At 31.6% G+C, this 16,890-nt stretch overlaps 1 protein-coding gene and 1 long non-coding RNA gene across 4 annotated transcripts; both read left to right on the top strand.

Moving 5' to 3' along the window:
- The first annotated feature begins 1,238 nt into the window (after positions 1-1,238).
- On the top strand, positions 1,239-8,409 carry LOC101261665 (probable E3 ubiquitin-protein ligase ARI2). 3 transcript variants are annotated; one of them, XM_004230804.5, is made up of 7 exons: positions 1,239-1,670; positions 2,100-2,132; positions 2,218-2,497; positions 2,943-3,423; positions 5,688-6,236; positions 6,308-6,474; positions 7,892-8,409. In XM_004230804.5, the coding sequence occupies exons 1-7, from the start codon at positions 1,551-1,553 to the stop codon at positions 8,032-8,034; spliced, it is 1,773 nt and encodes a 590-aa protein (XP_004230852.1). In that variant the 5' UTR covers positions 1,239-1,550; the 3' UTR covers positions 8,035-8,409. The 3 variants fall into 3 exon arrangements, with proteins under 3 accessions (XP_004230852.1, XP_019067461.1, XP_010315290.1); XM_019211916.3 differs by having other exon boundaries at positions 7,825-8,409; XM_010316988.4 differs by having other exon boundaries at positions 6,308-6,543.
- Positions 8,410-13,412: 5,003 nt separating this feature from the next.
- On the top strand, positions 13,413-15,176 carry LOC112940452 (uncharacterized). The gene is made up of 2 exons (XR_003244649.2): positions 13,413-13,841; positions 14,334-15,176. It is a non-coding gene; the product is annotated as an uncharacterized lncRNA (long non-coding RNA).
- The last annotated feature ends 1,714 nt before the right edge of the window (positions 15,177-16,890 follow it).

The following is a 16,890-nucleotide window of genomic DNA, read 5'->3' as shown; positions in this document are numbered from 1 at the left end:
TTTATTTTCACTAATATAAATATGAAATAATTCCATGTTTTATTATAAGATGAATAATATAATTGTTACCAAACCACCGCTAAGACTTTGAATAACCCGCCACATGTTGATATACCAACAGACAGTTGTCTGTATTTGGCCAATTCTGGACGCTTCGGATACTAAAGTAATTACCACAATTATAATATAAAACAATTCTAAAACTGTAATATTTCAACTAAAACTAAATATGGAGTGAGTCCATGTTTTATTATAAGATGATAATACAATTGTAACAAAACCACTGCTAAGACTTTGAAATGATCTTGCGACGGTATATCGACTGGCAGTTGTCTACGTCTGGTCGCTTCTGAACGTTTCTAATACTAAAGTAATAACCACAATTGTAACATAAAATAATTCTAAATTATTATATTTCCACTAAAAGAAAATATGAATTAATTACGTGTTTTATCATAAGATGATAATACACTTGTAACCAAACCACCGCTAAGACTTCGAAATAACCTCGCCAGATGTCAGTATATCAACAGACAGTTGTATGCGTCTGGTTACTTCTAGGTGCTTCCAATACTTGAGTAATTACCATGATTGTCATATAAAATAATTTTAAAGTTGTTATATTACCACCAAAAGTAAATATGAAACAATTTCATATTTTATTATAAGATGATAATACAATTGTAATAGACCACTGCAAAGACTTTGAAATAATAACCTCGTCAAATTTCGATATATCGATAGACATTTGTCTATGTCTGATCGCTTCTGATAGTAAAAATGATTACTACAATTATAACATCAAGTAATTTTAAAATTGCTAATTTTATAGTTATTATTTTTACCTAGGGTAAATATAAGATAATCTCATAATTTACTATGAAATTATAATTAATCCATAACCAATTTCGTTGCTAAGACACTTAAAATAACCTACTTAGATGCAAATATATTAAGGGACAACGGACAGTTTCTAACCATTTTTATAAATGGAAAAGTAATTACTACGATTTATAATATAAAAACAATTCTTGAATTACTAATCTCGAAGTGAAAATTTCTACCAAAAATAAATATAAAATAATAATTTTTTATTTTTTATTATAAATTATATAATCCAATTTTTTTACCAAAAATAAATATTTTTTTACCGTTAACTAACCAGAGGGGATACTTACGACTTTTCCACATCAAAACGTGTCGTTCCGTTAAATTCTTCCATTTTGTTAAGCCTCTCTAACGACGTCGTAATACTGTCCCTAACTCCAATCCTAACTCGAATTCCCAGCCTCAGCTCCGGAGAAGCTAAAAATAAGTAAGCCCTTTTCCTATAAAATTAAAAAAAGAATCACAGACGTACATATTTTTCTCTATATCCTCTCGCCGGCCGGAGATATACGTCGCCGGGAAAACGTTAACTCACTCAAGGAACCTCTATTTATCCCTATCGTCTTCGGTGACAAGCTGATTGGAAGGGTTGATTTCTCACTTCGATCTGGATTCATACGTTTTTTTTTTGGGTTTTTAATCTGTGCAGCGGCGACAAGTGAATGGAGGATTACGGGAGCAGTGACGAAGATACATATTCGTCTGATCAAGAATCTTATGACGGACTCGAGAATGAAGAGACTGATTCTCAATGGGGCTCTTCCACGGGAAACTCCTGCAAGGTGCTTTAAAATCCCTAGAATTTTTCTTTATGACTGATTTTTTAGTTTAACTGTTTCGGTTTTTGTGTTGAACCTATCAATTTTGATGATCATGTATGTGCTAGGAGTAGTAATTTGTAATTTCAAACATCTAAGATTTTAGGTCAGTAAGTATTGCTGTAATACACTTGCTAATTTGGGATTAGGGTATAGTTGATTGATTGAAGTCTACGGTATTTACCAGACTTTATTTAAAGGTTTTAAGTTTTTTTGCAAGATTTCTTTGTCTAAACTGTAGTAAAGAAAGTGTCTTTGAAATTACCGCCATCAATAAGGTTGTTTTTCTGTGGGTTTCAATTGTATGCTCCGCCATTGTTTTGAGCCCCTTTTTTATCTTCTTTGGCCCTCTCTTTATAGGTTTTATTTGATAATTTACACTTTGTTTTACAGGTAATCACAAGGGAGTCTCTTTTGGTGGCACAGGTAATAAGTCTTAAGTTTTTCTTGACACTTGAGGTTTGTATTGTAGTGTTCGTCTTAACATCTCAGATGTTTCATAATTGTGCAGAGAGAAGATTTGCGGAGAGTGATGGACTTGCTCTCACTAAGAGAACACCATGCAAGAACCTTGCTCATTCACTATCGTTGGGATGTCGAGAGGTTGTTTGCGATTCTTGTTGAAAAGGGAAAGACTTGCTTATTTGCTGAAGCAGGGGTAACTATTCTTGAAGAAATTGATGTTGACTCGTCTGTGTCTTCTTCGACTATGATGTGCGGCATATGCATGGAAGAGGTAGCAGGGAGTGAAGTCACGAAAATGGACTGTGGCCACTGCTTCTGCAATGACTGTGAGAACTAATTCTTTGAGTAGAACCACCTCTTTATTGATTCCACCAGATCTCATTCTACTTCTTATAAACTTGTTAATCTTTGATTTTTGGCCTTTAGGGTCTAATTAGTAAGTAGCATAAAATACAGTTTTGTTGCGACTGGTTTTAAGATTTATGAGCAGAGGGTCTATGGGAAATAACCTCTTTACCTCTAAGGTGGGGGTAATGTCCACATACACTCTACTGGCCCAGACCCCACTTTGTAAGAGTACACTGGGTATATTGTTGTTTCTAAGATTTATAAGGTTTCTTGCTTCTATACGTTTGGTTCCTTTAAGACGAGTCTAACTAAAGAAGTTCCAGTGTTCTCTTTTTTGTTACATGCTAATCAAATTGCAATTTTTTCTGCTACTTATTTCATTTTTGTGCTAGAGACAGACTAATTCTTATTTTATTTGTTTAGGTTGGACAGAGCATTTTATTGTAAAAATAAAGGAGGGTCAGAGTAAGAGAATAAGGTGCATGGCTCATAAATGCTTTGCTATCTGTGATGAAGCTGTTATCAGAAAGCTAGTTAGTAAAAGGCATCCTGATTTGGCAGAGAAATTTGATCGGTTTCTCCTTGAATCATACATTGAGGACAATAAAATGGTGAAATGGTGTCCAAGTATCCCTCATTGTGGGAATGCTATACGAGTAGAGACCGATGAGTTCTGTGAAGTAGAATGTTCATGTGGTTTACAGTTCTGTTTCAGTTGCTTATCAGAAGCACATTCACCTTGTTCTTGCTGGATGTGGGAACTTTGGACCAAGAAGTGCCGAGACGAATCCGAGACTGTTAACTGGATTACAGTTCACACTAAGCCTTGTCCAAAGTGTCATAAGCCGGTCGAGAAGAATGGAGGTTGCAACTTAGTTAGCTGCATTTGTGGGCAAGCATTTTGGTGAGTTTATTCTTGATATCTGTTTTGTACCTAGATTTCTCTTAACTGAAAGCTGATTTTGATGTTATTGATGAACAAACAATCTGGATATATGTCAACACAGTTGGTGCTTCATTTGCAGAGAACATGGCTTGATGGCACAGCTTTTTGTTTTACCCTAATACTTTAAAAGCTGAAAAAACCCCTAAAAGATTGGAATTCCTTTTGGAATTTTAGGATCAGGGTCGGATTTGATCCTATACTTACTGTTATAACTGAGATATCCCCGAGGATTAGTGGTGCACTGACCGAAACTCCGCGGACAATGGCTCCAGTCCTCTGTCCTTCTCCACTTAAATACCAGACTTTTATCTGTGGTAAGGTTTGAACCGGTGATGTGCACCTAACTCTCACATCACTTACTGCGCTGCACTCTTACCACTTTACTAAAGCCTGGAGGCGATCCAAAATTTCAATCTAGTTTGAAGTCAACATATATCTAGTTTAACTTAAGTTGTATTGATAATACAACCTTCCTTTGTAAGAATTTGGACTTCTAGGGCTCACTGTCTTGTCTTTAGTTGAGGTTCCCTTTTTTTTGGGGGGATAAAGTTACTAATTTTGTTGATGATGGGAGAAAATGAACTCCAGAAATATACCATAAGTAGGGAACCTACTTTTGATTCTCTGTGGAAGTTAACTACTTATCTGTACAAGTAGGAATGTCTTGGATGCACCACTCAACATTGACAACAACGCGTTAGTGTCGTGTACACCAAAATGAAGCTGATCCTTAAGTGTACGAGGCCAATATTTTTTTTTTTTTGTGATGTAGTAAGGAGATTTCATTAGAATGCATCAATAAGATGCAAATGTACAATGCCATTCTCAACCCCTTCGAATGCTCTCATATCTATCTGTACAAGTAGGAATGTCTTGGATGCACCACTCAACATTGACAACGACGCGTTAGTGTCATGTACACCAAAATGAAGTTGATCCTTAAGAGTATGAGGCCTTTTTTTTTTTTTTTGTGATGTTGTAAGGAGATTTCATTAGAATGCATCAATAAGATGCAAATGTACAATGCCATTCTCAACCCCTTCGAATGCTCTCATATTCCTCTCTTTCCAAATCACCCACATTTAGGACTGAGGCGCAACATTCCATGGGTTGAGTCTTCTCTTTATTTTCCCTGAAGTACCATGTGGTACAACATCCCAGTATTTAATTAAGGTTTCTTAAACTAGAAATTTTAGACCTCACACTTATTTCAACACTGACAGTGTCTAGCCAAACCGAAAAGGTTCATGTCAGCACACCTAAGTATAGCAACAATAACTAAACATTAGTCTCAATCAGTTGGTATCTCCTGTATATTTGCTTGGTTTACATTGTGTTCTATGCTTTACTAAGTCTGCATGAGGAAATTTGAGACAGCTTTTCCTCCATATAAGTTTTAAGTTTATTTTGTTCCCATATTAATATCTCCAATGATCATGGTGTCAGTGCTATGAGCTTGTGCGTTTGGATGTCTATGTTAAGACATGACTTAATCATCTCAACAATCTTACCTCATTCATCCACATGTTTCTACTTGCACTATGTCATACATGATGATTTCTATTGTTGTCTAGTCTTGAATTATTGCACATATATCTTAGTTGTTTGCAATTCTATAACATTTATCTTATGGATATGGCTTGATTTAGTGGCCAATATGCACAGCTATTTCCATTGTTGGTCATACAGTTGTTACTAGGATTTTCTCTACACTAGGTATTCTCTTATCACATAGTATTCCCTTAGCATCCTTCAATTCAATCATCTTATTTAATTGCATGATATTATTCTCAAAGATGGAGTCTAAGTACCATAATTGTATACATTTTAGGAAGTACAACTGTACAACCTTGTCTAATCTAACTTTAACCTCATTTTTGTTATATGGCTAAAGTTGCAATGCTTGTATTGTCTTACTTGAATCTGTATTGAGCTATATAATTGTCTTTATATGGACTGTGTAATGGCTTCCGAAGGGGTTTATGTAGATTTTATGCTTACTTCACCTTAACTTTGAGTTGGATGTTCAAATTCTTTTGCCTGGTGCGCATATTCACACTCTCTTAAGTTTGAGTGTTGTTTTACCCATTTCATTCCAGTAATCAACAGTTTGGGTTTCCTAAAGCTAAATACTTCTCTACATTCCTTTATACTTCTCTAGAGGAATTTCTTCTTTTCCAGTTTAGTATCTTGATCTTGTTACATTTTTCTTTGTGCTGTAGTTGGCTATGTGGTGGAGCTACTGGCCGAGATCATACTTGGTCAAGTATCGCTGGTCACAGCTGTGGTCGTTATAAGGAAGATCAGGAGAAGAAGTCTGAACGGGCTAAGCGTGATCTCTATCGCTACATGCATTATCACAATCGTTATAAAGCTCATACGGATTCTTTTACACAGGAGTCTCGTCTGAGGGAGACCATAAAAGAAAAGGTAGCAAATTTAGAATCAAGGGATTCAAGATTGAGAGACTTTAGTTGGGTTACAAATGGACTTTACAGGCTGTTCAGATCAAGACGGGCTCTCTCATTTTCATACCCATTTGCATTTTATATGTTTGGTGATGACTTATTTAAGGATGAAATGACAAATGAGGAAAAGGAAATAAAACAGCATTTATTTGAGGACCAGCAACAGCAGCTTGAGGCAAATGTTGAAAAGTTATCAAAAGTTTTTGAGGATCCATTTGATAGTTTTGAAGAGACAGAGATTATGGAAATGAGGATGCAAGTCTTGAATCTCTCTGTGGTAACTGATAAACTATGTAAGAAAATGTAAGTAGACATCTGGATGTCCTAAGTTATTGGTAGTTTAGTGAGAAACTGATGGTAATGCTGATTTTCAGGTATGAATGCATCGAGACTGATTTATTGGGAGCTCTACAGTTTAGTAGTCACAATATAGCTCCGTACCAGTCAAAGGGCATTGAGAGAGCAACAGAGCTTAATGGAGGCCGGAACGCCAAAGCAAACAACAACATTACATGTCAAAAAGCCCATGACCAGACTAATGGTGAAGTTTCCATCCTCTCTCATGCCAGAGTACCTATGTAGATCAGTCATCTCTGCCTACTGGGGCGTGGTAGTTTATTGCGTCTACCTTACAGTTTTCATTGCTTTTGCAAGTGATAGAAGTACTTTACATCATCTTATAGTTAACTGCATCAAACTTATTCCACCCAAAAAGGTTACCCCCACACCATAGAACGGTAGTATGTTTTTGACTTGCTGGGGAATGCTTTAATTTAAGTGTTTTAGACATTCTATTTGTTGTTTGGAATGTTTTTTACTTTTAAGTAGTTTATGCATTCTATTACTCAATAATGCTTTGCATCATTATCATTCAGTTGAGCTGGTGAACTGGCAAACTGTGTCAAAAGGGAGCAGGTTGCCTTTCTTTAGTTGTTATCTTAGAGATGGGTGACATTCTATGTTGCTGCTGTTTAAGTTAGTGGGTGCTAGTTGGAGTGGTGAGAGAGTTGAAGAAATGGAAAAGTAGCCTTAGTCTCAAGCTATAGATTGCTGAGAAGTATGTTTAATTAAAAGAAATGCCATGATTCATAAATTTTACTTGTAAAAAAAAGGAGAGATAGAGATAGATAGATAGGTAGAAACCTCCCTATCTCCAGGAACTAAACCTATGAGAGAACTTGGAACTATTGATGTCTCTGATTATTTTATGTGATGAATTTGTTAAGCATCAGGCAAGAGCTAGGTCGTAATTTGCAATTTTGCAAAAATACTATAATGTTCTAGTAACTTAATTGGTTGACCCGTGATTGATCAAGTACTAGACAAGTTTTCTGGTTATGTTGCAATTTCACCCAACCAAGCATGTGAGTTCAATATTATAATTCTGCAGTCTTCCACAATGAAATTAACTCATGTACTAACTTGTAGTGTTAAGTCTCGTAAACAAATCTGTGTTTACATTCGAGAACTATTTGCTTTCTTATCCATAAATCATCTTCATCAGTTTGGTACCAAAAACACTTCAAGAATCATGGTTTCAAACATTAACAGTCACCATCACCATACAACAGTTTTTACCTTCCATATAAGAACTTTGTGATGGTTAATGATGGCTATTTAATTCTATTAGATCTTACTCAGTTCAATACTACAATACTAATTTTGTAGACAATCAAATCAATGCAAGTTATGTGAAATGCCTATTTTCTTTAGAAATGCTTCTGTTCTTGCCTACACCTCTTTTCCTTTATTCTCTTTTGCAGGATACGTCTTCCCTCTGTTTTTTTTTTGGGGTTGGGTGGGTGGGTGGGTTTGTTGGGATGTAGAGTGACTGTTTATCTAAGCTTGTTTCCTTTATTTTCATTTCTTTTTGTTTGTTTTGGTAACGCAGGTTGTGCATTATAACCAGAAAAAGAGTTAGTATTTGAACATTGTACTGCTTCTTGTACATCTTGCAGGAGGTTCCATAGAATTGGTTCATCCATCAGGTTGTGGGACATCAGATGAGAGTGGATGCTCCTCAAGGAAGCGTACAAGAGAGGATTCCGGTGGTAGCTTTTTCGATCTTAACTTGCCTGCTGAGCTCATTGATAGGAATTGACCTTATTGAGTTGCTAGTTATTTTGAACCAAGTGTACAGCTCTGAAAAAAAAAAAAAAAAAAGACAAAGCTATTCTCAGAGAGTTGAGATGATAGTTTAACAGGTGATTGCATTTCACTGCGTCATTCTATTCTGTTCTTCAAATTTTTTGAGATGCCCTGTGAGAGGATAAAAAATACCTTAAAATATAGTTAGTTTTGGTCCAGATTTCAAATGTATAGCCTTTATTTGGCTTCTTTGGGCTAGGTAGTTATGTATTTTCTTACTGTCCCTTCCCTCACCCCCATGTGAGCACTCTAAAACGGGCAATGCTTCCTTTGAACTTTTGGTTTCATGTCCATTATGGGAAATATATTTGGTAGAATTTCTACATCAGCGTTGTTTACTGGTTTCTCTTCTCTTATTTAGATGTCTCCTAATGCCTCTTTTTACATATTTGATGAGATTGATTCATGTGTATTTCGAGACCTCCAGCATGTTTTCTAACTAAGTACTGCAATTTCCTGGAGATACAAATGTGTATCGTGATTAGAAATTTTGTATCCTGCACAGAGAGTTATAGCTAGTTTAACAACACCATCTATGTATGTTGGCTGCTAGCCCAGTGCAACCTTTTTCCTTTTGTCTTGGGTTTGGGACCTGAATTAGAGTAGGAGAGGAAGAGGAAGGGGAAAGTTCATTATAATAAAATGCGTTACAAAGAAGAGTTCGTATAGATTACAACTAAATGCTTTCACACAGCATGTACCAAAATAGCATAGAAACAGTGCATCTAATCACATAGGTATGGTAACATCAAAATGCATGAACTCTAGTGTATATGAAATTAATAATGGAAAAAGCCCAAAATAGTCCGTTATCTTTAGTTTAAGACTCGAAGTCTTCCTTTAATTCTCACAGAGCACTAAGAAAACTTTTTCTAACCCTCCTTCAATTTTTAATGTTGATTTTGTCCACAATTTTATTTATGAAATGTTCGGCCATATTTATATATGTTGAGTAGAAATAATGATTCTATATAAAGAAGGGGAAAAGAAGAACACCTTACTTTATTCTATAGAAATTATTGCTTCTAAACTAAGAACACGTTTATGATGTAGCAAGAACATTATTTTTTCAAGTATTGCATGTGAAATCAATGTCATTAACCTTTCGATTTTAGCTGCAATAATGTTTATACTAATCAGAAGGTTAATAAGAAGAAAGGTTAGCTTTTTCCTTCAATAATGTTAAAAAAGTAGGCAAAAGTTTAAGGAAAATCGAAAATGCACTAGTACTACAAACATAAAGTACTAATAGTGTGAAAATTTAAGAACGATTTTAAATATTAACTCAAAAATAAAAGACTATTTTAGCTGCTATTTAATAGCATAGCATATAAAAAAGAGTCCTAATTTGCTATAATTCTTATCTAAAATTATGGACAGTGCCTGTTGTTCTCAACATCTAGGTCCTCAGACACCGGGTTTTTCCTAACACACTTTAATTACTGTGCCGTAAAATATTTATACAATTACATCACTTATAACAAGTAAATTTTGTTAAATTTGCACTTGCGTTTTTAAAATTATACAAGGGGCACATGCAAATATGTTCTTTTCTAGATTCACACAAAGTGTACATTTATCTATGCATTATTTATTAAAAGAAAATATGGCTTCGTTTCCTTTTCTTTATCTAAACAAACAACTATGGTATCCAAAGAAACAAACTAAGTAATATAGTATTTATCAGTTATAGTTACGACAAAAATAAAGAAATTTTCTACTGATTGAGCATCTTTCTTTATCTAAACCCCAGATTCTTTCTTTAATTCTATTCCTGTCTTCAATTTCCCATGGTCCAATTGTTGTTAATAAATTCAACACTTCATATTGATTGCTCCCTCCGTTTTATTTTATTTGATCTTTATTGATTTAACACGTTTTTCCAATACGATTTCATAAGTTATCAAAGAAATCTAAATTCTTAAAAAAGAACGAAGAGTTGGGAGTCTTACAAGATGCTATGTTCTTTGATAACATTATTAACATCAACAGATATTACATGTAAATTAAATAATATAAGAATATTATATTATTACACTAAAGAAAGAAAAATAGGCTAAAACAAATTCTAAAGCAAAGTAGTTCAATACCTGAAAACGAAAAGTGCTAATGCAAACCCTAACCCTGAAAAAAAAGATTTTATAAATAATAGAAGAATATAGAGAAATTGTAGGAGATATTTGATTCAGTTTCAGATAATTAAGGAAGAATTGTATGTACCGTTTCACAAAATAAAATAATCTTATTCCTTTCATATTTTTAACTCTTTTTCATTCAATTTTACAGTTTCACTGTTTTGAAAAGTTTTATTTATTTATTATTTTTAATGTATTAACAAAAGTAATTATTCTTTTTCTATTTAAACCTCAATGTTAATATTTTTTTTAAAATCTAAGACTAATGACTATACATTAAGATGAGTAACGTGATTGTGAACGTTTAATTTTTGACGTGTTTAATTGCTCCTTCGATATATATAATAAGATTATCTTTTTATACATGTATTTTTATTTATTTTATGTTTATTTAGTAATTTTTTACTTCAAAATATTTAAATGTTGTGTGAATGAGCTGATTTTTCTTTTGGATTTGGATGATTAAAATCTGATGAATCCTAGTCAATGGGACTATTTTTTTTAAAAAAATATTCAAATAATTCATTGTCTTTTATTGAATGAATGAATTAAAGAAAATGGAAAAGGACAATGAAATCATATCCAATAATCTTCTCTCAGAAAAAGAAAAAAAATAGATTTTTCATGGATTCTTCTGGGTGATTCATTGGGGAGAAAAATAGGGATATCAAAAAAAGAAAAAAATATTGGAAATAAAAAAACTCAAGTATGCATGCATTGGGTGTTTAATTTTCCATAAAAAGAAATTTATTTTATTTAGTCAATCTATTTAAACTCTTCAATTCTTTAATTGAATCAAAGAAAATAGGTCCTCTAAGAGGGCAATGAAATCATTTTCAATAATCTTCTCAGAGAAAAAGAAAGAAAAAAAAGATTTTTCATCGATTCTTCTGGGTGGTTCAATGGAAGAACAACACTGCTTATTGAAAAAAGAAAAAATTTCATTGGGAAGAAAAAAACTCAAGTATGCATGCATATGCATTGGATGTTTAGTTTTCAAGAAAAAAAATTTGTTTTATTTTCTCAATTTATTAAAACTCTTCTCTTCTTTCATTTTTAGGAGAAGAATTTTGAAAAAAAAAAGATTTGGAGGAATTTGAGAGAGATTTAGGGGAAAAAAAAAGAAGAGAACAAGAACAAATCACAATAAAAAGAACAACAATAGATTAGAAGAGGGAAAAACATAAGAATAAAGAGAAAAAAAGTCTTCTTCTAAAATAAATAAATAAATATATTTCATCTTTTGTGATTTTTGGGAGTTCAATTAAGCTTGCTTTCATCATTGTTTTGCCATCGTCTCTTTAGGTATATCCTTTTTCCTACATTTTACAGTGTAACTTCAAAGACTAATAAAATATGTTTATATTTTTGGTTAAATTATTATGTTCAGTTTATTTGAATAAATATATTATGATATTTAATATGATTATGTGTTGTTGTTGTCGTTTGTTTTCTATTATCAAGTTAGATGTTAATTCTATCTTATCATTATGAAATTGATACATAACTTTATTGGAATTAGTTAAATTATGTTTTGTTGTTATTATATATTTGTGTTCTATTATTAAACTAGATGTTAATTCTATCTTTATCATTATGAAGTTGATTCATAATCCATGCTTTTGCTAAAAAAAAAACAAACAATCTCAAAGTTTTTTTTTTATTTAGTTTCGGGTCATTTTAAGAAAGAAAAAAAATGAGTTTTTTTTAAAAAAAAATAAAACACTAAACTGGTCATTTATGCAAAAATTGTAATTCTGGTCATTTTTACAAAAATAAATGTAAATCTGATGATTTTGCAAGTAGATTCGCATGTATCTAGGATACATACACAATTCTTGTTGCTTGTCACTATCTTATCCTCGCTCGCATTTCAGTGTACGAGATCATGCTAATTACACTAGATTTTTTCTAATGTTATTGAAACAACATATCATTGTTTGTCATATTTGATTTGAAAATCTTTTCATTTTTTTGATGTTATAGAATTATAAGTTTGAAAAGAAAAAAAAAGGCTCAGCCCTTCTAGGTTTGGTTTGAGCATTTCCTGACCCACTCAAATGAAAGGCCGGCACACCCTAACTATTCAAATTCCTTGGTCCGTGAGGCTTGGGCTGAGTGGGGTTGGGTCGATCCTTTTTGATAGCTCTAAGTATAACCTTAACTTATAACACTAATCCTAATGTGTTGAGAGTTAAAGCCTGTTTGAATTGAATTAAAAGTTGGCTAATCCTATTTTAAAGTCATTTTATGTTTTTCAAAATGTTTGACAAAGTTTAAAATACCTTTTTAAAAAGTTAAAAAAATCAAAAGTAGGTCTCCCTCTAATTTGTATTTTTGACTTAAATGTTATTAAGTTTGATTTTTTATTTTTACTTCCTCCGTCCACTTTTAATTGTCATAGTTCTTTTTAAGAACTTTGACTAACATTTTATGATATATTTTTTGTTATATTAATATGCAAAATATTATAACTTATAATATTTTTCATATAATTTTAAAATACTATTGCTTTTCTTTTCAAAATCAAATTAATGATTTAATTTAACTTTTAAAATCGATTGAAATTAACATTCAAAAAAGTATTAACATTACAAAAGAAGTGGTTGAATAGAGTAACTCAAAATTACCTTTTTTTTTTTTTAAAAGTCAAATGAACTTTTAAATGTGGCGTTACATATGAGATGATCATTAATGAACCTCTTCTCTATATACTTATTGTTATGTTTTTAAAGTCAAATCAACTTTTAAGTGTGGCGTTATATATGAGATGATAATTAATGAAGCCCTTATTTATAAAGTATTAATAATACAAAAAAAAAAAAAAGTGGTTGAATAGAGTAACTCAAAATCACCTTTTTTTTTCTCTAAAAGTCAAATTAACTTTTAAGTGTGGCGTTACATATAAGATGATCATTAATGAACCTCTTCTCTATATACTTATTATTATGTTTTTAAAGTCAAATCAACTTTTAAGTGTGGCGTTATATATGAGATGATAATTAATGAAGCCCTTATTTATAAAATATTAACAATAAAAAAAAAAAGTGGTTGAATAGAGTAACTCAAAATCACCTTTTTTTTCTTCTAAAAGTCAAATGAACTTTTAAGTGTGGCGTTACATATGAGATGATCATTAATGAACCTTTTCTCTATATACTTATTGTTATGTTTTTAAAGTCGAATCAACTTTTAAGTGTGGCGTTATATATGAGATGATCATTAATGAAGCCCTTATCTATATTCTTATTTTTCTATCAATAAATAGTTGGGCCAAGTAAAGCCCTTTTCCAATAAAACTAAAAAAAAAATCATACATATTTTTCTCTCTATCCTCTCACCGGCCGGAGTTATACCTCGCCGGAGTTATCCAAATAACCTCTAATTTTTTTATATCATCTTTGGTGATAAGCTGGTTGGAATGTTTGATTCCTCAGTTTGATCCATCAATTTTTAGATTCATACATCTTTAGGGTTTTTTAATGTGTGCAACAATGAAAAGTGAATGGAGGATTATGGGAACGACGATGAAGATATATATTCATCTGATCGAGAATCTAAGAACTAACTTGAGAACGAGGAGGTTGATTCTCAATGGGGCTTTTCCACAGAAAATTCATGCAAGGTGCTTTAAAAAATCTGAAATTTATTTTTTAGTTAGCTTATTTCGTTTTTTTTTTGTGTTAAACCTATAATTCTGATGATCATGTCATGTATGTGGTAGGAATAGTAATTTCAAAAATTTAAAACATGTAGGATTTTAGGTCAGTAAGTATTTGTGTAATTCTCTGGCTAGTTTAGGATTAGGGCATAATTGATTGATTGAAGTTTAGGATATTTACCAGGATTTCCTTTATAGATTTTAAGTTTTTATAAATTTTTCTTTATCTAAATTGTATTAAAGGAAGAGTCTTTGAAATTACCACTTAAAAACAACATCATATACTCAGTTTAGTCATAAACTAGATCTTCTGCTCATAAGTCTTAAAAGCAGTTAAAACAAAATTTTACTTTATGCTACTTACTAATTAGAACTAGCAAATACCTATTGACCTAAAATGCTAATTGTTTTAGATTATTTGTCCTATATAACATACATGATCATCAAAAATTGTAGGTTCAACACGAAAAGCGAAATAAGTGAACTAAAATTTTAGTTCATAAAGAAAAATTCTAGGAATATTGAAGCACCTTGCAGGAATTTCCTGTGGAAGAGTCTCATTGAGAATCACCTTCTCATTCTCGAGTCCATTGTAAGATTCTTGATCAGACGAATATATACCTTTGTCACTGCTCTCATAATCCTCCATTCACTTATCGCCACTACATAGATTAAAACCCTCCAGAAAATAATGTATGTTCGATAAACTGATGGATCAAAGTGAGAATTTGAGCGATCGAATCACCTTCTTACCCAAGATGATATAGAAAAATAGAGTTTCCTTGAGTAAAATTATTATTTTTCTGTCGAGGTATATCTCCAACTGTGGAGAGGATACAGACTCCACGTAGAGAAGTCAAAAGAAGAACACCTTGTTTTATTGGATAGAACATTGACCCGCTAGTTGGATGAGCAACCAGAGAAGTCAAAAGAAGAACACCTTGTTCTATTCGATAGGACATTGATCTGTTGGGCTGGATGAGCAACCTTCTATCTTATATCTGTACAAATAGTAGAGTGACTTGCTACTTCTAATAAGAAAAAGAAGATTAAGCAATACAAAGAAACAAGAAGTTGTCCCCTTGCAAGAAAAGAAATCAATGAAATAGTACAAAAATTCTTTTTTTTTTTGCAACGTCATATGTCTGTTCTTACTTTAATTGTAATAATATTTGCCTTTAATTTGACTATTTAATAATATAGCACATAAAAAAGAGTCCTAATTTGCTATAATTCTTATTTACAATAACCTAAAGTGTACATTTATCTATGCATTATTATTAAAAGAAAATATGTTTTTTTTTCCTTTTCTTTATCTATACAACTATGGTATCTAAAGAAACAAAAGAAGAAATATAGTATTTATCAGTTTTAGTTTTGAGAATAATAAAAATAAATAAATTTGATTTAGATTTCTTCTATTTAACTGATATTTCTATTACTATTCATGTCCCCAATTTCCCATAGTCCAATTGTTGTTAATAAATTCAACACATCATATTGATTACTCAAGTACTTCCTTCTTTTATCTCATTTTACTTTGATCGTATTTAATTCCGAAAAAAGAATATAACAAAAAAGATGACAATAGTGAAAGAAGATAAAAGAAGAATATAATGAAATAGTAAGTCAAAAAAAAAAAAAAAAAGGTAGAAAAATTGTTGGAGATATTTGATACTGTTTCAAAAAAAAATTAAGGAAGTTACATGTACCGTTTTATAAAATCACATAATAATTTATAATTTTTTATTTTTACTTGTTATTTTTAATATATCAATATTTTATTTATACTCAATACATCAATCAATATGATGATCCGGTAAAAACTTATATTATTTTTTTTCTAAAAAAGAAGTGAAATGTAAAGTGGACTAACAAAAATTAAAGTTAACTTGTGATTCTCATTCTAATTATTTTGGGAGTTAAACAGAATCAGCGCTAAGTGTGGCATCATATGAGATGATCATTAATGAAGCTCTATTATCTATATACTTAATAATAATGTTTTTATTAATTGGTCTATGAGCATGTCTGTCACTTCCTTTAAATATTGTTAGCACTTGGCTTACCAAGATCTATGTTGTTTTTTTTTTTTAAAAAAAAAGAATAACAATAATAGTGTGGAACCAGCTTATTTATCTTGATTAAATATATCAAATTACTTTCTATTATAACATTGAGAAAAAAAATAATACTTACATCATATTGTATCTCGTGATTTTTTCCTATTTTATTAATCACTAAACTACAGTGCCATGACCTAGGTTTTCTGCTAGGATCATTGATAGCCTATATTTTTTAAATCTTTTTTGTATTTATTTTCAGTAATTAAATTAGAATGAATTTCGTAAATAATTTTTTGTTTTGTTTGGCAAGTTACTTCCGATTCTTATATTTTAGACGAATATATGAAATTACTTGTTTTTTTTTAAAAAAAAATCTAAATATTTTATGGAATTCGAAGCCTAAAGGGCAAAAAATATTGTCAAAACTTCTAAAAGGACACATCATATTTTTATTTAACCGAAAGGGCGAAATCCCTATTACCAAGCGATTTTCCTCTGACACATATGAATGTCGTATACTCCGTTGAAATTAAAAATCACTGAGCAACCATTTTCTCCCATTTTTTTTCTTTTTTCACTAATATTGGTGCTGTAGCAGCGTTTTCATAGATTTTTTTTTTATTAATTTTGTTTTCATGAAAATTGCTGCTTTGGCAGCTTTTTGTTACTTTTTTTAAAAAATCGTTGTTAAGGCAGCGTTTTACCAGTGTTTTGGGGTATCTGATTTTGTTGTACTTTGGGCTTATATGTCCCTGAGACTAGGCAACGGACCGAAACGAACCGGTATCGGATCAAAACAGGATGAGTTCATCGATATCGAGATGAATCGGATCGAAATTATCGGGACAGATCTCAGTCCCATCCCGTCCCACTATATACCGGGATGAAATCGAAATGGATCGGAATGAAATGGAATGAAATAAACGGAATGACACATCTAGTTATTC

Source organism: Solanum lycopersicum, chromosome 1, assembly GCF_036512215.1.
Source record: "Solanum lycopersicum chromosome 1, SLM_r2.1".
Taxonomy (NCBI): domain Eukaryota; kingdom Viridiplantae; phylum Streptophyta; class Magnoliopsida; order Solanales; family Solanaceae; genus Solanum; species Solanum lycopersicum.
Note: the sequence above shows the minus strand (reverse complement) of the source record. Positions and strands in the feature narration are given on the sequence as shown.